The 19,307-nt window shown below is 42.0% G+C and overlaps 1 protein-coding gene across 6 annotated transcripts in view; it reads left to right on the forward strand.

Moving 5' to 3' along the window:
• vps13d (vacuolar protein sorting 13 homolog D) overlaps positions 1-19,307 on the forward strand; it is a 64,954-nt gene that overhangs the window by 29,900 nt on the left and 15,747 nt on the right. For 4 of the 6 annotated variants that reach the window (XM_042408225.1, XM_042408223.1, XM_042408221.1 and 1 more), the window contains exons 27-48: positions 246-462; positions 1,011-1,182; positions 1,978-2,093; positions 2,870-3,094; positions 3,206-3,504; positions 5,536-5,669; positions 6,693-6,848; positions 7,281-7,464; positions 8,192-8,266; positions 8,380-8,580; positions 8,888-8,977; positions 9,232-9,372; positions 9,449-9,574; positions 13,686-13,791; positions 15,978-16,130; positions 16,244-16,379; positions 16,472-16,519; positions 17,740-17,890; positions 18,227-18,443; positions 18,524-18,771; positions 18,857-19,048; positions 19,168-19,294. In XM_042408225.1, the coding sequence (XP_042264159.1) occupies positions 246-462; positions 1,011-1,182; positions 1,978-2,093; positions 2,870-3,094; positions 3,206-3,504; positions 5,536-5,669; positions 6,693-6,848; positions 7,281-7,464; positions 8,192-8,266; positions 8,380-8,580; positions 8,888-8,977; positions 9,232-9,372; positions 9,449-9,574; positions 13,686-13,791; positions 15,978-16,130; positions 16,244-16,379; positions 16,472-16,519; positions 17,740-17,890; positions 18,227-18,443; positions 18,524-18,771; positions 18,857-19,048; positions 19,168-19,294 (3,514 nt within the window). Of the gene's footprint in view, positions 1-245; positions 463-1,010; positions 1,183-1,977; positions 2,094-2,869; positions 3,095-3,205; positions 3,505-5,535; positions 5,670-6,692; positions 6,849-7,280; positions 7,465-8,191; positions 8,267-8,379; positions 8,581-8,887; positions 8,978-9,231; positions 9,373-9,448; positions 9,575-10,225; positions 10,301-13,685; positions 13,792-15,977; positions 16,131-16,243; positions 16,380-16,471; positions 16,520-17,739; positions 17,891-18,226; positions 18,444-18,523; positions 18,772-18,856; positions 19,049-19,167; positions 19,295-19,307 lie in introns of all 6 variants that reach the window. The other 2 variants (XM_042408226.1, XM_042408224.1) reach the window with 2 other exon arrangements.

A 19,307-nucleotide genomic window follows, 5' to 3' on the forward strand; every position in this document is an offset into this window, starting at 1 on the left:
GATGATGATAAGAGGCAAAGGTACCTGCTTTGAAACACTGAGCCACCAGGATCACCTGGAACATCTTAACAAATTAAACCAAAGAATGTAGTCTGAACTGAGTCTTCCAGGTTTCAGAAAAAGTCAGGACCCTTGTTTCTTGCAATCCCTCTCTCACTTACCCCACCTATGTACCTTGTACTTAAAAAAAGATCATTAAAATACAGTAGCTGTTAGTGCCACGTGTTCTGTTCTTTCCTCATTAGAAGACCATGTGTGTCTGTTGGACTGCATCGCCCTGGACCTGCAGGAGATGGATATCTTTGCTGCAGAGCGTCTGCCCTGTCAGCCCTGGGAGAGTGTTGGTAACCCTCCTGAATCCTCAGACCTCATCTTCCCTTCGTACTCTGTCCGTCGCACTGGAGACAACCTGCTGAAAGACTGCTGCCGCCTCAAGCTTAAAGTGGAACGCAACCTGGACAAGTAACCCCTGCTTTATATCAGCAGATATTTATAGTATAGTTTCCATCTATTCATCCATCAATTTTAATATCTTAAACACGTCTGTGCGTTTGTTTTAAAAATGGCAGTAATGATCATGTCACCACTATGTTGCAGCATTTTAAAACTGGCTCCCTTAGCTGAGCGCTACATATACAGATCAAAAGAAGGTGATACATATTTTAAAAACTGACCATGAAGGGGATGACATTATTCATAGGTGGACACATTTATGTCATATCTGTATATTTATTTATTTTTTTCCTATTGGGTCAGTTTAGTATTAGCTAAACTAGCTTGAAGCTTTATGTCCATTGTACAAAGTATTCAGGTCATTATAGTATTTTGTCTTTAGCATCTCTGTGTCTAAAGCATTGGTTCCCAAACTTTTTTAGACCACAGCACCTTTTCAAAGAAAACTTTTTGTCATTGCACCCCGAGCCACCAAACCCCCAGTATGACATGCATATAGTATGAGTGCACCTTATGACCTTCTTCAGACTCAGTCTTGTGTTCCTTGATGTTCTCAGGGAGCTGAGCCATGCAGTGCCTGACATGTCCATACACGGCAGCTTGTCGTCAGTACACTGCTGTCTGGACCTGGAGCACTACCAGCTGATCAGAGGGCTGCTGGAGAACAACTTGGGAGAGCCTGTTGAAGAATTCCTGCGACCCTACAACCTGCAGGACCCTAGCACCTATGTGAGGAATCGGACAAACACACACACGCAGCATTAAAAATGAAGTTTTATACCAATTTAATCACATCTACTGGTTGAAGAATGTTTGATTAAAATAGTTAATTTATATTTTAAGCATTAATCAGTTATTGCAGCACATTTGCAGCAAGTATTTAGTTTGCTATTGTTGATAAAATCACCAGGTTGGCAGCAGACTGACGTTGTGCTAGAAACAGATGTGGTTCTAGTAGCGGCGCAAAGTCTAGGACCAAAATACAACAGCTGGCTTTGCACTGCCTCACTTGCACCTGTGCACCGTGTGCTCTGCGGCACCAAAATACAACACAGACAGACAAAGAAAATACTAACATGGCATAGTGCTGCTTTTGCTGGTTGTTGTGCCGCTACAAAAATTGAGCCCAGAGAGTGATATGCAGCAACAGTCCACTGCCAGAATCAAACTACTTGGCCTGCTGGCTTGGTCAGCTATGATGAGAGATATCCTATAGATAAATACTCTACAGGACATTCTGTTCACTCTTTGCAGGGAGATTACAATGATGTTATTGCCCGTTATATTTTCAACTGATATCATACAGGTACATCAGCCATTTCTAAAGTTTTGTTAAAAACAAGCTGCAGGAAGTGGCCCACAGAGAGCTTCTAGTTCACAATATATTAATACATTTATGGGGTATTTTATACCTCTCTGTCGCTTGATCAATGATTCTTGTCTATTTTATGAGATAGTTGTAATTCTTTCCTCATTTTCAAATAGTTCCCCTTATGTCCTAGTTCTGATATTGTTTTTCTTCAGACGGTGTTAAGTGGAGACGTCTACACCAACTTGACATTCCTGGTGGACATGATGGACGTCAGTCTGGAGCTCCTGGACAGCCCCAAAGCCAGCGAACACAAACACTCACTAGCAAGGTTGGCCGTCTCTGTCTTCTTATAGCCCTATAAAAACATTTTATATGCATTATTTATATATGATGCACTCTGGAAAGCAGCCACAAAAGGAATCTCACTGCTATAAACTATATGTTTAAGGCAGGTGAACTCTTAAAGAGTAACTTAACATCAGGCTAAAAAGCAGTGTTCCACTGTCCTTTCTGCTTATAAGTGTCAGATCTGTTTCACCACTGACCGCAGCCAGCGTCACTGATGGGTTTGGTTAGAAGTGAGTTCTGCTCTACCTGAACCCGACCCTGGAATATACATCTACATCACTGCAGCAAGGTCAAAGTAAAGCCGCTAGTGGTCAGCAGAAACAAGCTTTTCAGCTGCTGATACATTAATCTTTAAAGGAAGTGTATCTTAAACCAGCAGTCAGCTGTCCATATGAGCAGTGAAAGAGGTTTTCCTCGCTGTAATCATTCCTCCTGTTCATACTGGATATTAAAAGATCCTTCAAATGTGCTTTAATGTAAGCGATGGAGGCCAAAATCCACAGTGTGTCCACACAGTCATTTAAAAGGTGATGTGAAGCTTATATGAGGTTTCAGCAGTCTGAGTTAGATTTTTAATTGAGGTTTAACAATATGAGAGAAAGTAAGGCCTGCTGCAATCCTCTGCAGTTACTGTATGTAATTACAGTTTATTGAACTTTGAACATTGCCACACCAGTAAAGGGAATCGATGAACATTTATTGTCAGTGTTTGCAGAAATGTTCCGATTTTAGTTTTGTATTTGTTCTCATGCTCAGGTTTGACTTCATGAAATCCAAGTTGCTTTTTGAGAGTTTCTCCAACGGATCCAAGTCTGTCAACCTGGTGTCTCACTCACTGCTGGCATATGACACTCGCTGCACTGGGCCGAACAAAACCACCAGTGGAGCTGATGGGGCCAGGCACAATGTCTTTGACTGCATCCTCCAGCCCTCCAAAACCGGCACTAACCGGGCATCACTGCAGCTGGAACTGCATTACAGGTATCACTGGAGAATTTTCTGGCACATGGAACATTGTCAGACATCGGTAGAAATAGTTACGACATGTTAATAAACCGTTAGTTATGTAAGTTTTGTTCGCTCTTCCTGCAGATCCACGCGTGACTCCTCCAGCTTCACGATGGTCCTCAACAACCTGAGGGTCTTTCTCATCTTCGACTGGCTCCAGCTGGTGCGGGACTTCCTGCGGTTGCCGACGGAGAAGGCATCAGGTGGTGCTGAGACTCGTCAGCGCTGGCCCAGTAACACCAGCACTGACTCGGGCTCTGGCACTACCGTCACCGCTACTGGGGCCGTCATGCCAAAAACAGTCAAGAGTGGTGTGGTCACCAAGAGGTCCACGGTGCCGGTGACCCAGGACCACTGCCTGGAGGTCAAGATCAACGTCACAGGTCAGAGAGGGATGATCAGTCACTGAGAAGACGAAGTTAGTCTAGAAAGTGACCAATCCAGTGGGTTGCTGATGTAGGCGGGTAGTCACCTGGCTCGGCAAATTAAGTCTCATTAAGCCCACGACACAGCCCACCTCAGAGAGTGTGTAGCCCATGTCGGAGAGTGATAAAGAAGAAATGCTGCTGATCTCTCATTTATCACCATATTCAGTGACCTCTACATAGACAGAGGCTCCTCCTAAATAGTTTTCATTGTTTTAACTGTCATTGAAAGTGGTGCAAATACATTAAATACTGTGTACAGTCCACAGACTCGTGGTCCAACTCAAACTTAATGGTAATTAATGTAATTTGATTAATTGGAACTGATGCGCTTAATGTTGGTATCACAAAGCATAAAGCAACTAAAGGTCAGAAGTTCAGATGTACAAAACCAGTTTTGACCGGTACTGTACATGACATCATCTTTTTCAAACAAGTGGGAAGAGCTGAGAGAAATAAATAAATAAATACAGAATTCTCTTATGTGAAAGAACTAGAAGAGAAAATGATGGATCCATGTAGGACCCCATCACTCAAAGTCGAGAGCTTACTGAGAACATTTTCAGAGACTTTAAGTGTCAGACTGTTGCTGTTCTCTGTCAGCTGATATAAAAACGTATGATTAAATGTGAAATACGTCACCCATTGATGTCACTCATTGGTTTGTGGACTCCCGTTTTGTAGCCTCAAGTTTGGCATTTTGACCGTCGCCATCTTGGTTTTTTGAAGCCAGAAGTGAACATATTTGGATGAGAGTGTGGAGCTGGGGAGGAGCCCCCCAGGGTCCAACTACAGCACCCCGCACACCACTGTGGTAGCAACTTGTCAATCACAACGTAGCCACGCTCTAAAGCATACGCTGCTTTATCATCTATTTTACTCTAAATGGGACCATAATTTACACAATGGACATTATGATGTGTTGAAGAAGACTTGACACTAGTGATTGAGACCATAAACTCATTAGGAAAGTGTTTACTGAGGTAATAAATCAAGAGAGAAGTAGGGTCATTTTCTCATAGACTTCAATACAATCAGACTTCTTTTTGGAGGCAGTGGAGTCGCCCTCTGCTGGTCATTAGAGAAAATGCAGGTTTAAGTCCATTCTGCATTGGCTTCAAGCTTACCCGCTTGATTAAATAACATTAAATAACAAGTATCTTCCTGGATTGTTTCCATATTGTGGAGCCTGTCCAGAATAAATCATTCCTGAAGGTCATGCCTAACATCCTCGTAATAAAATCTGTCCTTTGGTGCCTTCACTGCTATGTATGAGCATTTATTTTCCACTGTCAAGATGGCTAAAGGTGACCACAGACCGCAATAGAAATGCAGGTGACTGACGGCGCTCAGCGGCTCTGGTGTGTTTCAGTTTATACTCTGGAAGTGTCTGTAGACTAGCTACCGTATCATCAACATGGCTGTAAAGTGCTCGGCCACCCTCCGAGGTACCTGGAGGACTTTGATAAGTTGAGTTTAAAATAAAATTAAAGTTAAGTTAAAGTTAAGTAAAGTTAAAATACTATTCATCTGAATGGGAAAAAATCTGAAGAAAGTATTTTTCTGTTGAAAATGAGATACTGTTTGTTGAAGTTGAAACATGATAATAGCACAAGACAGTTAGTTGACTGTACAGTTCAGCACATAGAAAGGGGACGTCATGTTATCTGAGTAGTGATGTTACATCACTGCCACCTGGTGGACAGATACAGACAGTATCTTGGGTTTTATAGCCGATATACTGGTTCTACAGTCAGGGATTGATAGTTTTAATGGTTGGACCTTTCTGTTTTGGCAGATATGTCTGAAATTAAATGAACTATGATCATAAGGCGATAAGCTGTGATATCCATTTTTTTCCATTGTGTTTTTCGTTTTCAGAATAGGAAATTTATTGAGACGCAGGTTCACGGGTTGACTAATTATTTGTTGTTGTTGTTTTATATGACCTCTTAAATGCAAAGCCTGAAAGTGTCTTTTGGTCTTCAGGTACAGAATTTGTGGTTGTGGAGGACTCGTCCTGTCTGGATACCAACGCCATCATCCTAAAAGGCACCACTGTCCTCACCTACAAACCCCGTCTGCTGGACAGACCCTTCTCTGGCAGCCTCGCTGGAATAGAGGTGACATCACTCACCTGCATACAACATGACTACTCAGGCTGTTACTTCCTGTACTGATATCATTTATGTCAAGGGTCAGCAATTATGTTCAACCATGGGTCAGTTTTTACAGGATCTTTCATCGGGGGGGCTGTAAAGCTCGATGGAAATGCAGGCTGTATGTTTTGTTTAATTCTTTTAAGTCATGTAAGAACCATAATATAATATAAAACCATGATATTACTGCTTCTCCTCATGAGGGGGCAGTGTTAGATTTACATGAGCCGTAGATTTGTGACAAATTATGTAAAAGTGTTGATGTAAACAATGAAAGTCAAAACCTCGGCTTTGTTGAGGAGACCTTGACAAGAGGTTGCGGCTGCCCAGCGAGAGAGAGCGAGTGGCTTTTTGTAATCTTGGACACCATCTCTCAGGTGCAGTCAGCAGGCTAGTTTGAGATGAACTGGACAAGGACAAGATCAGGCGGCTGCAGCAGGAAAGTGACAAATAGCTGCAGTCAAGTGGAAAAGTTTCCTTCTAAGTACAGAAAGTCAGAGAAATCTTTAGATCAGATCCCATCAATCACTTCATTAAATGTTAGATCAGTCACTGATAATCTAATGATGTTCTGTGTGATGAGTGTAGCCTATTAAAATGAACCATGACAGAGTTTATTTACAAACAAAAAAAGAGGCGTTTCTATAAAACATCATGTTTGAGCTGCCAGGTTCCTGCTGGAGGGAACCAGAACACAACTCACTGCTGCTAGTGACATTACTCTAGTACTAGTTGTACTTGTACTGCGTTTACATCCTATTATTGCTAAACTTGAAATGACTAATTGTATTATTGCTACTTCTGCAAATACCACTATTACTATTGATAAAACTGCCACCAGCAGTAAATGTGGTACAACCACAGCTCAACTTGTGGGTTTAGTCTGTGATGTGGGATTATTACAACCCGCAGCAGTACTAACAGCTCACCAAACGTCCAGATCATAACACTGTTAGCTTTGACTCAGAGGTGTCTCGTCCCCTCCAGGTGTTCTCGTGTCGGCTGGGCAGTGAGCAGGAGACGGCGCTGTCCATCATCGACCCGGTCAATGTCCAGGTGGAGCTGTGTGGCAGCCCCACGTACCAAAGCAGCTCAGGTCTACTGGACGCCTTCAATGTGGAGGACATCCCACCACTGCTGGAGGTCAGGAGTTCAGATGTGCAGCATGTGACCGTCACTGTGGAGAACTGGGATCAAACAATAGAATAGCATATAAATCTACACTGACTGTATTCTGCTCTATTACATGAGTGTTAGTGTAAAAGTCTGATGATAAAAAGTCATCAGTTTAACAGAAATGTTACATGTTCCAGGCCTGAAAGGGGCTCAAACTCTGAAACCCATCATACAACTCAGTCATGTGTTTCATTAAATTCTCCCTGACTGGTAAATGCATCTTTTAAACTCCACACCTGCACCTTGTAACATATAATATAATATCTATAATATAATCAGGCTGACATAGCAGGTGATGTCACTCCAGTATTTTTCTCTGACTTGACATACAACCGTTTCACAGGATGACCAGTACTCCCATTACTAGTGAAGTGACTTTGTCATGTAAACTGGTTTCAGATCCAGTTTCCTGCTCTGGACATCAGGCTGTCCTACAACGACATTCAGCTCTTCTTGGCCATAGCGAAGTCCATCCCTACCGCCAGCACGCCACCGTCCTCCGACTCTGACATCACCGCTCCCAGTACTGAACCAGCTGCTCCACCCAAAGACAGCTTCAGACAGAAGACTCAGGCCCTCATAGGTATGGAAAGATGTTTCCTCCCAAAAAAGAATCAAATCAAAGGTACAAATATTATCGGTGTCCAGAAAATGTCAAGATGGTTTAGTTGGACACATTCTGAAGAGTCTGTTTGTAGTCCTGTTGGTCAGTTACAGTTACACTAGTAGCTCTTCGTATGTGTGTCACAGTCTAATGTCAGCAGGGGGCGCTCAGGACCGCCGGTTGGGATTTTAAAGATGTTAAATGAGTCAGTAACATGAACTTGAAAAAACTTTCTGTTCAGCAACATGCTGCTCTTCCACAGCTACAGATACTATCATCATCATCATCATCATCATCATCGGTGTCTGTTTAAAATATTTTAAATTCTCCTTCAGCATTTTATTCAGTAACTGTCCAGAAACATGTCTCTCCACAGCTGTAGTTTTATAAGACTGTGAAGGTTGACAGAAGAGGCTCTATGATGGCTGCGCTGCGTTCAGAGGCCTCCGAGCTGCTCCAGACTGACGTGGCTGCTGGAGTTTGTTACGTCCCTCCAGGACGTCCTGTCTAGTTTCCTCAGACTCACAGTTTACTGTTTATTTATTATTTCAAGGGATAGCTGAAAAATAAATCCAAGTTTATATATTATATTTATTATTCTTGCTTAAAATTTGATGACCCCTGCAGGGCTGCTGCTACAAACCACTGTATGACTGTTATTGTGTTGATGGTTACTGTTCTCAGATGATTTGATTTGTTTCCACAGAGGGTCAGCTGACTCATTTACAAGAACTTGGTTTCAAGAAAGACGACTGCAAACGAGCTCTGATCCACTGTAAAGGTGAGTCAGACCTTTAACACGGTTCTCCACACCTGGTGACAAAGTCTTCACCATTATTTAATGAAAACCTGTAAAGACTGACTAGTGTGTGTGTGTGTGTGTGTGTGTCTCAGGCCAGCTGGACCAGGCTGCTACGTGGCTGCTGGAGAACGCTGAGAACATCGCGGGCCATCGTAGAGCCAGAACTGACTCTGGCTCCAGCAGCCACTCGGCTCCTCTGTCTGGGGTGGAGGTGAAGGCAGAGAGCGTCTGCATCTGTTTCATAGACGACTGTCTGGACTGTGACATCCCGCTGGCTGAGCTCACCTTCTCCAGTAAGTAAACATGACTCACCTCAAGAATATTGAGAAGTAGTTTCACTTTAACTGACAGCTGGTTGTAATTATGAAAGATTAAGCAGTTCCTCTGTTTACTTCCAACATATAGCACGTGTCTTTATTCATTATATTCTATCATATAAAGAAAAACACCCAAAAATAATCATAAAAACTGAAAAATCACTCCAAGTATGCCAGGGGAAGAGACAGACCAGTATCATTATGAATCACAGCTTAGCAATAAATGACATATCCAGGACCCTGTCTGTCAGCCTGATAGTGATGTGTGTGTGTGTCACTGCAGGGCTGTATGTGCTGCAGCGTATCGGTTCCACCCAGGAAGGCAACGCCAGCTTCACTCTGTCTGGAGACTATTACAACAGAGAGCTGTCAGGTGAGAAGAGTCACTGGTAGCATTAAAACATGCAGTGATGTGTATTTATTGTGTTTCAGACAGATTAAAACCTAAAACAGCATTTCTCAACAATAAGATGTTGAACAGTGAGTGTGTTGAAGTTGGAGTGTCACCATCAGAGTTTCGACATCAGTTTAAAGCAGCAGAGTAGTAATCATTGGGGCAAGTGATGGATGATTAGTTTAAGATCCTTGAGGGCTTTTATAACTCACATCTTTGTGTGTGTTCTCCAGGCTGGGAGCCCTTCATCGAGCCCTGGCCCTGCTTCCTGTCCTGGCAGCAGCAGGCGGCCGGCCGTCTCCACCCTCCACGTCTGAAGATGGGAGTAAGAGCCAAGCAGAGACTGGACATCAACATCACTTCTGTCCTGCTGGGTGAGTAAAGGCTGCAGGTAAACAAACACGTACAGCTTCCTGGACAGAGCTGAACGTCTTTATCTGGCTGTTACAGAACAGTACAACACCACCAAGAGCTCCTGGATGGCCGACTACTGTAACGAGGAGGATCAGACCTCCCAGTCTTCACCCCCCCTGCCCTGGGTGGGCTCCTCAGTCGACCCGCCCGTCTTCGGACAGAGTGAGTTAAAACAAAGTATCACAAACAAATCACTGGGTAGTGAAGAACCTCTTCACACAAATAGATTGTACAGCAAATAGAGATTTTAATGGATTTAAAAGCAGCCATGTGACGGGACATTTCTCCTCCAGTGTGAGTGATGTTTACTATAAACAACCAGCTGTCTCATGAATTACTGAGCTTTTCACTAACACATGGAAAACATGTCATATGACTCCAGTTATAACTCCAGTCATCCTTAAAGTGTCTGGATGATTAGTGGAGCTCGTGTGTGTTCTTCCTGTGAGAGACTTGGTTGATGGGTTGCAGGCAGAACCGGAGCTACTGCAGCCTTTTATTATGTTTATTTATTTAACTCATGTTCGCTAAGAAGTGATAATCAATCAATTAAATTAACAAAAAACCCTGAAACTTATCAGCCAAGTTGTTCTGTGCGTCAGTCTGGAGTGAATGGACTTGTGATCTGCTGGTTTGCTGAAACATGTGTCAACAGACGAGGAGACGACTTGAAGCGAAGCATGAACTGAACTATTGATGACGGTGCTGATTGCGACACAGAGTAGAGGATGAGGATGATGAAGCTCTAACCCTTCTGTGTGTTCCCTCTGCATGTGTCTGTGTTGTGTAGTAACTGTCTCTCTCTGCTGTCAGGTGCTCCTCTTGCTCACCTTAGAACTAGGAGCACAGCCAGCTTGACCTGCCTCGAGCAGCAGATTCACTCCAGAGGTACAGTCCAGAGTTCAGACGGTCTCCTCCAGCAGCACGCTCGGCTCGGTGTCACAGCTCTCACGCAGTCATCAGCTGTTCCCCAAACATATACAAGAGTCAGATGTATCCTGCACAGCAACCACAGTTTAAACAGCTGATGATATAATAAATGTCAGTATTAGTACTGCTGTACTGGACCACAGCACACCTGGATCAGGTCTGGCATGTAGATCTTTATCTCTCCCTCGTTTCCCAAAGTCTATAATGCTCCAGAAATCATTTAATAATATTACTTTGGCAGGTTGAGCTGTACCAAGTGGAAAATAGAACCTGCAGGTCTGTTTATTGTCTTTGACTTTATGTCAAACATATAAATCAGAATCAAAAAAGAGAAAAATCTAAAACAAACAAGCAAAGAAAAAAGAAAAATACAAGAAAACTAATTTACTCAAGTCATAACTTTATACTGTAGAATAAATCAAATTTCAAAGGATGTCTATAAATGTTCCTTTTAACCATCAGCTGTTATGGATTCATCCAGCACATGGCAGCAGTTTATCTGGCGTGCAGATAACAAACATATATCATCTTTTTCTTCTCATAACTCAACTTACATGACATATTTGTTGCTGTGCTTTTGATTGTGGTTCTTGATAATTTATCAAGACCAAAACCAGAAGCCAGATGCATAAAACTCATAAAACTCTGTTGGCACAAAGACAGAAAGAAACACATGATCCCTCCAGCAGTGATATTATTATCATCAGTAAATATGATATTCTTTATAGTGCTCATATTTAAACAATGTTTATAAAGTATTGCACAATAAATGGAGATAAAATAAATAAAATTAGAAAACAATCTAAACTGATTTTGTTTTTGTATCTCCAGCTGATCATATCAGTCTTAATGTCTGCTAAATGATTTCTGTGTTCTGTGCAGATACTGATCACCTGATCACCTGATCACCTGTCAATCAAAGTTCCCTCACATTTATCCCAAGAAAATGCCAAACCAACAATATTTATATACATACATGATCACATAATATTAAAACTTCTGTCCATGTGTTGAAATCCAACATTTCTAATAAGAATATAATAACTCGTTCCACTGTTGATGTGTAATCTGTGGATGGAAGAGTAGTTGATTAAACTTGTGTTAGAACAGAAATGAAAAAAGTAGAGATTGAAAAACTCCTGAAGAGAGCTGAAAGTTTTAATATTGATTTAAATCAACAGATCAAGAAAAACTAAAAAGGATGTAAGCTGTTTTCCTCACTTGTGTGTTCATGTATTCTCTTACATTTGGGACTCAGTGGTGGTTTTTATTGATCATAGTTAAGTAATTAAGGCATAAATCTGCACATTTCACTCAGAAGTTTTATTGAAGCTGTTGCACATCAGTTTTAATGTTGAAGAGTCGCTGCTGGAACAGAAGAGACTGGACGTGTTACAGCAGAAATCCTGTCTTGTGCTTTTGGCTGCAGTTTAGAAATCTGCTACACAACTGAACGACTGTATGTTCAGTAGTGTTGCAGGTCGGAGCAGTGATGACTGGTCGCTATAGTTACTGTCCCGTCCTTCCTCGTCCTCCAAGTTTCCTTTTGCTTTGTATTTTGCATGAACAGCATGATTTGTCTGTCATATTTTCACACTGCATGGCCAGTGGTTGACGTGGTTGTGACGTTATGACACAGTGGTGAAGACTGCTGCATATTGTGTAGGATGTAGTTTAGTCATATAGACTGAATCAACGTGATGTCACGTCAACAACAACAGTCACTTCTGGGTAGACAACTGGAGATACGTGAAGTCAGCAAACTTGTTGATTTCTATTGTCATCTTCAGCCGTAACATTTGAAGATATGTAGTTAAACATGCTGATCCGACCAATCTGACATAACGTTAGCTTAGCTAACGTTAGCCTAGCTAACGCAACGCCAACTACCTGAAATAAGTTGTTTCTTTGATACTGAGAATGAAATGAGACATAAAGCTTACTTACAGTCAGACTGCCAGGTCTTCCCAACAGCTGACACTGTTTGGCCTTCTTCTCAACTGACACAAGCGGTCGGTCTGTCCTGGATCTCCTCCCTTCAGACGCTGAATCCACAGCTGTCTCTGAGCATGTTTGCTCTTCACAGATCTGAAAAGCTCAAACCCCTCTCCACTCTTACCCCTTCCACAACACAAGACTAAACCATTTTCTCTTCAGTTGAGATTAGATCTCAGATGTTTCTCGTCCCCGTTTGCCCAGCACCATTCAATTGTCTGTAGTTGATGCAGGGTTTTCTACCTGGAAGTTATTGTAAACAGACATTGTGATTGGTTCCATAGTGTGTGTTTGATTATCGTCTGATTGACAGTTTCTCACTTTGTGTCCAATAGTTTCTGAAGAACTTTTCGTGTAAAATTCATCTCAAAAGAATTTCAGGAAGGTTTTCCATCTGTTGAATATAAATTAAAGGGTTTGACTGTACAATGGAAAATAAATAACTACTGGACATGGAGGTCAAAGGTCAAACTGGTCTTTCTTGGCCATATAGTGCATCTGTTTAATAACAGCAGTCTGTTTACATTGTGTATATATTTTTATTGATTTTCTCATTCCCTGTGGTATACGAATAGGACATTTTGTAAAATTTTTAAAAATCTTACAAACAGTAATTATACAGCGTGATGGCAAACATAGAGCCAAACACTGTATAAGATTGTGTTCAGTTTACTGTCAGTGACTTCCTGGACAATCCTTGTTGTTCTCATTCATATTTCTGTGCTTTTGCTTTATAGTTGACTCCATGTATCGATGTGTGTACTATATGTTCATGTGAAGTACATGAACAATGGACCGAGCCACTTATAACTGTTAGCAAATTGATATAAATGCACAAGCATGGGAATGTCTTTTAAAGGGGTACTCCAGCAGTATAGTTTGAACATCTATATCTAACTTACAAGAGACGCATAAAAGGAATGGTCCAAATGAAAGCAAGACTGGGCCGAGATATTCCAGTTTATAGTCCCTACTGTGGGTCAGGCTCCAGAAATGTTGGATCCTACGTTTCCCAGAATGCAGCTATAAGTGTCTTTTCATTAGACATCCGTCCCCTGCCTGGGACAGTAATCGTCCATGTCTATAAACTCTACACCTCCAGTTTGTGATGTTGGCTTTCTGTTCAGAGTAGTCGTCCTTATGACTGCTAGATTGATCTGTATGTGTGAAAACGGTGGAGTTCCCCTTTAAAGTATTCAGGCCACCTGTTCTTTAGCTGCTTTGTAGGTCTCACAGCCCAAGAAGAAAGCAAGTGCATGACTGTTGAAGCTGAACATGCAGCACTGTTAGTATAAACACTCCTTGTTTCTGACTTGATCTTTTTTATTGTAACCATTTCTGTTTCCAGCAGATGTCAAGCTGTCCAAGAGGAGGCAGCCATTTGTGCCGTACGCTTTGCGCAACCATACAGGATGTACCATGTGGTTCGCCACTCTGACTACGACCCCCACAAGGTAGGTGGAACAATCTAAACCAGGATCCAGAACCTGATGCAACTCTGAAGCTCTGACATGGACCAATCAGGGTATTGATTTAATATGACAGTACTGACTGACATAGTAAATATACATGTGTCTTAGCTTTGAGCTTAGAGCAAAACTGTGTCATAATGCTTAATTTTCAACAACTTTGGTATTAGAAGTATGAAGCACATTCATGATGTACATGAACTCTTCATTTGGAGAATACAGTATATATTTGTATCCTGGAGCTAAAATACTGTGTACATGTACAGTACATGTGACAACAGCACTTATTTTTGGATATTGTCCTGATATTACAGGCAAAAAAAGTGTCACATGGCCCCTATTGTTGGATTTGTGTGCAAAATGTGCATTGGTTGGTGCAGCTGGTAATATGTCAGTGATAGATCTGTGGATCAGTGCTGCTTGTTAATATGTTAGTATAAAGTTTATGCACTGATGGGTCCTCAGGATGGAAGCATTAGTCGGTTTGTCTGTCCAACACTTCAGCCGAGATCTCAACAAATACTGTCCATATTGACATAAACCAGATACCGTATTTTCTCTAATAGTGGCTGGGGCCTTTATTTACCTCAACTGCAGAGGGTACCAGGCCTTTATTGGAATCAGGCTTATATTAGAGAGAGGCCTTTATTCCTAATTGTCTCTGTTTGATAAGTATATTTGCTCATATTTTAGTACGAAGCCTCCCTGTTTTCTGATCTGCTTCCGTTTGCTCTGTTCAATTTTTGTTACTGCATTATGCTATTACTGAAATTAAAAGCCCTCATTTCCTGACTATTATTGTGAAACATTACACAAACATTTCAATATAACTTGTGTGAAGTATGACCGGTCAAGTACAGGAGGGCAAATATGGCCAGTGTCAGTTAAAAACTAAATAAATCTGAGGTAACGTTACGCTAGATATAAACATTAACAGCCAGTTAACAGCACAGTCAAATATCAAATATCAATCAGCTGTCTCTCAAGCTCCAAGCTACCTTTCTTCCTCCCACCTCCAGCTAGCCGTGCTCTCCTCTTGTCAGCTAACAGCAGCTCACGTTTCTGATTTTTCCAGTGTCTGATTCTTATCGGGTCCACATATTGCAAAACTCTCTCTTTAAATTTGATGTCAAACTTCCGTCTGGTGGGTGCCATGTTCACTCTCTACAGTGTTGTAGCATCGGTGTTATGGAAAATCTAGTCACTGACACTTGCACAGGTTCTATATGGTACTTCAATTATAGCTACCGCCATCTTGTGGCACTTGTACATTACTACAAACTGCAGTCACATTATAACAGGCACCAAGAGTTAAAAGTAAAATTAGACTTTGTTGTTGGTTTCCCAACTCATTTTAAAAAAAGACGAGAGAAAAAGAGAGAGGGGGCTAGAGAGTGAATGAAGAGATGACGCTGGTAAGAAAGCAGTGAATCAGATCTATAAAAAAATATCTAATAGTTTCACAGCGGTTACTTTCTAGAGCACAAATAAACACACCCACACCCCCCCGCACACCTCCGTACAACCCTGCAGCGATGGGCAGCAACACTGATTTGGTCTGAATACGGCCTCAATCCATCCTTGTTTTTTCACTCCCCAGCCTGTATTTGGGGCCGGCCTGTATTTGTTTGTGTCGACCACACCCCCGGCCATTATTGGCTTTTAATTGAATACCGGCCACTATTAGAGAAAATACGGTATCTCTTAATGTACAATAATAAGCATGTTAACATGAAATTCACTGAGCGTTTTTAGCCTTCAAGAGAATCAACCTTTTTGATGGTAATAATCACGTGGAGTTCCTCTCTTACTGAGAGTTGTCAGTACCAGTAATACTGCTGCTGGTATGAAGACGTTTAGAGAAAATTAAATGAATGTTTAATTGTAGACGAGTTAGTTAGTTTCTCCCCTGCAGACAGGAAGTAGAGTGGTGGTTCAATCCCTGGCTCCTCCAGTCTGCATGGTGAAGTGTGTTGAGCTGAGATGCTGAACCCCAAATAGTTCCTGAAGGCTGTGCCGTCGGTGTATGAGTGTGTGTGTGAATGAGTGGTCTGAAGACTAGAAGGTGTTATATGAAGGCAGTCTGTTTACTGTTTAGCGTTCAACTGACTGAAACTGATCTCAGATACAGTAAATGTCTCCAGATAAAGCTTTTCACATGTGTCCCACAGGGTGGCGCTGTCCCACAGCAGCAGTGCAGATTCCATATCCGATGTCCACGGTCCAGGAACTGATGACACCCACAACGTGAGCCAGTGGAGAGAGGTGCTGCCTGGGGAGGAGATTCCCTTTGAGTTTGAAGCCCGAGAGAAGCTTCGCCACCGGTACACTTCTGATTCTCATCTATAGCATCTGTGGATTTTATTCAGTGTAAATTTCAGTCCAGTGTAAATGATTGTGATTATGTATCACTGAAACCTTCCTGCCTCCTCTGCAGACACACTCATGAGCTGAAGCTGCACCAGCTGCTTGTTAGAGTGTGTGGATGGGAGCAAGTGAAGCCAGTGTCTGTGGACAAAGTGGGGATTTTCTTCCGTTATGCGGCTCCAGACAGAAACAACTCCTCCAACACTGTAAGCACAAAACAAACAAACACAATTCATGTTGATAATGTTCCAGTTTCTAGCACTTAAAATATTTCTTTTTTTCCTTCACTGCATCACAGGTTGGCAGTCCGATCAGCAGGACCAACATCATCCACCCACATGTCTATGTAAGTCTGTATGTCCTGTTTCTAATGATGGAGTAATCATTTACTATCCACTTCATCATTAATTCATCTGTTAATTATTTTCTAAATAGATCGGTTTGGTCCATAAAAAGTCAGAAAATGGTTAAAAAAATAACTTCAAATGTCTTGTTAGTTAGTTTTCATAAAGGACTAAAGAACCTGAAAACATTCACATTTGAGAAGCTGGAATCAGAGAATTTGGACATTTTGTCTTAAAAAATGACCTAAAATGATTAATTGATTATAAAAATAGTTTGCAACTACTTGACTAATCGTTGCAGCTCTGATTGAGTCTGTAGTCACACTAGCAGCTGTAAAGCTCATCATACACCTGAAAACAACTTGTTGGATTAAAAATGTAATATCTACTGTGTTGTTCTTGATTAAAGAGTGTAACACTATGTGCGTATCGTGTCAATTTCCAAGTAAAAGTCAGATTTTAGAAGGTGGGCAACGAGCAAATAAAGGACGTAATGATCTGTACGAGAACATTTCACAGCTTCCATCATGTCAGACTCACCACTCTGCTGCTCTCACTTTCTCTGTTTAACACTAATACTGTTTTATGTCAATGAGCTCTTCCAGTCACCTCTACTGTACACCTTTTTAGGGCGTTAAGAAGTCGAGTCAATGAAACTCAACACGTTTCTAGTACGTTTCAAATTAAAAGCGTAGAAGAACAATATAACACATCTGTGCATCTTCCTTCATAGATTGTCTGTACATAATAGTCTCCTCAGCCATCTAGAAAAAAATATGTGCATATATCGGCATCGGCAATCGGCCACAGTGAGTTAGAAATATCGGCATATCGGATATCGTCAAAAAATCCTATATCTTGCATCCCTAGTGATAAGAAAAAATAATGTCATATCTCATCAGTACCATGAACTCACAATCATCAGGATCACAAACCTTCCCAAAGCTAAAACTATTGATTTAGTTTACATTAAATTTTAATTACTCCCATATAATCTCAAGCTAGACTCTGTTAGCTTTCCAGATAAAGGCCTGTCTGTAATATAAGCCTGTTTCAGATAAAGGCCTGTCTGTAATATAAGCCTGTTTCAGATAAAGGCCTGGTTGAATGCTGTGTGCGTTTCATAGCAGTCCAACAGTTGAAAGGACACAAAAGGCTCAGTATGAATATTAAACCTGATGGTGACCTGTTGTTTTGCTTGTGGATCCTTTCTGGCCCTCAGTTCTCGGCCCTGCCACCAGTCAGAGTGGTTTTCTCCATCACCATGGAGGGCAGCGCCAGGAAGGTCATCACTGTCCGCTCTGCCCTCATTGTGAAGAACCGGCTGGATGTTCCTATGGAGGTCCGGCTGGACAGCCCGTCTGCTCCCGACAGTAAGACTCTGCTCCAATATAATAAATATATAATCATATAAACCTGTGCAACAAAGATTGTCCAATGGACTGCTTTTTAAAAAATGTTCTTCTTTCATTGTATCATCATCATTTTATTTGATTTATTTTAATTTCTTATATTTTATTGTATTTTGATGTGTCTAACTTTTTCTTTTCTTGTGTTTTTTCATTTCATTTCTTGTCATTTTCTTTTTTTCTTTTATTATCTTAGATTATATGTTTTTTCATTTCTTAAATTGTATTCCGTCTGTTTTTTTATGTAATTTTATGTGATCTTTAACTGTAATGAAGCCAACTGTGTCCCTGTGTTGACAGAACCAGTGGTGTTGCCTCCCATCCTGCCGGGCCAGGCCTTGGCGGTCCCCCTCCACCTGACGTCCTGGCGCCTGCAGGCTCGGCCTAAAGGCCTGGGCTTGTTCTTCTGTAAGGTTCCCATCCACTGGACCAGCGTGGAGCGGCCTGGAGAGATCAGCAGCAGTAAGAGGGAGTGTCAGTCAGCAGACTTTGACGACAGCCTCAAGCGTAACTTCAGGTAGATTCAGTCAATCACACATTTTGTTCTTTGTTCTTGTGTTTTGTTGCCACTCTCCTCATTTCTCTGCATCTCCTCAGGTTTTGTGTGGTCATCAGAAAGGAGAACTACCCAGACCAGCAGCCTGCCAAGAGGGTTTCTGGCAGCGCAAAGCAGATCTATCGACAGCCGGGCCACACCATCTACCTGCTGCCCACCATGGTGCTGGCCAACCTGCTGCCCTGTGACCTCAACTACTACATCAAAGGAACATCCATCAAAGGCTCACTGAAGCCGGGGAAAGAGGCTGTGCTCCATGGTGCCGACACCTCACAGAACATGGAGCTAGGTCAGGACCTGCCAGTTGGCTGCTATTTATTTCCTAAACATTTTCCTTGTTCTTACTCCTGGTGTTCATGATGTGTGTCCTTCAGGAGTCCTGCTAGAGAACTTTGCTGTGTGCAAAGAGCTGCTGATTCCTCCTGGAACCCAGAACTATGTGGTCCGCATGAGGCTGTATGACACCAACAAGCGCCTGCTTTGCCTCACCATCCGCATCATCCTGCGGGCACAGGGGGCACTAAAGATCCTGATTTCTGCCCCCTACTGGCTCATCAACAAGACTGGTAATGTTGTCTTTGTCATTAAAAACTACAGATTTTATGAGAAAACAAAAACATCCCAGTCAAAGCTTCAAGAACAAGCTTCTCTGTTGTCATTCCCTAAAGACTCTTTCCTCCATCAGGTCTGCCGTTAATCTTCCGTCAGGACAACGGCAAAGCTGATGCAGCGGGACAGTTTGAGGAGCACGAGTTAGCCAGAAGCCTCAGTCCGTTACTGTTCTGCTACACTGACAAGGAGCAGCCTGCTATGTAAGTGTGTCAG

Source organism: Thunnus maccoyii, chromosome 4, assembly GCF_910596095.1.
Source record: "Thunnus maccoyii chromosome 4, fThuMac1.1, whole genome shotgun sequence".
In the NCBI taxonomy this organism is placed as follows: Eukaryota; Metazoa; Chordata; class Actinopteri; order Scombriformes; family Scombridae; genus Thunnus; species Thunnus maccoyii.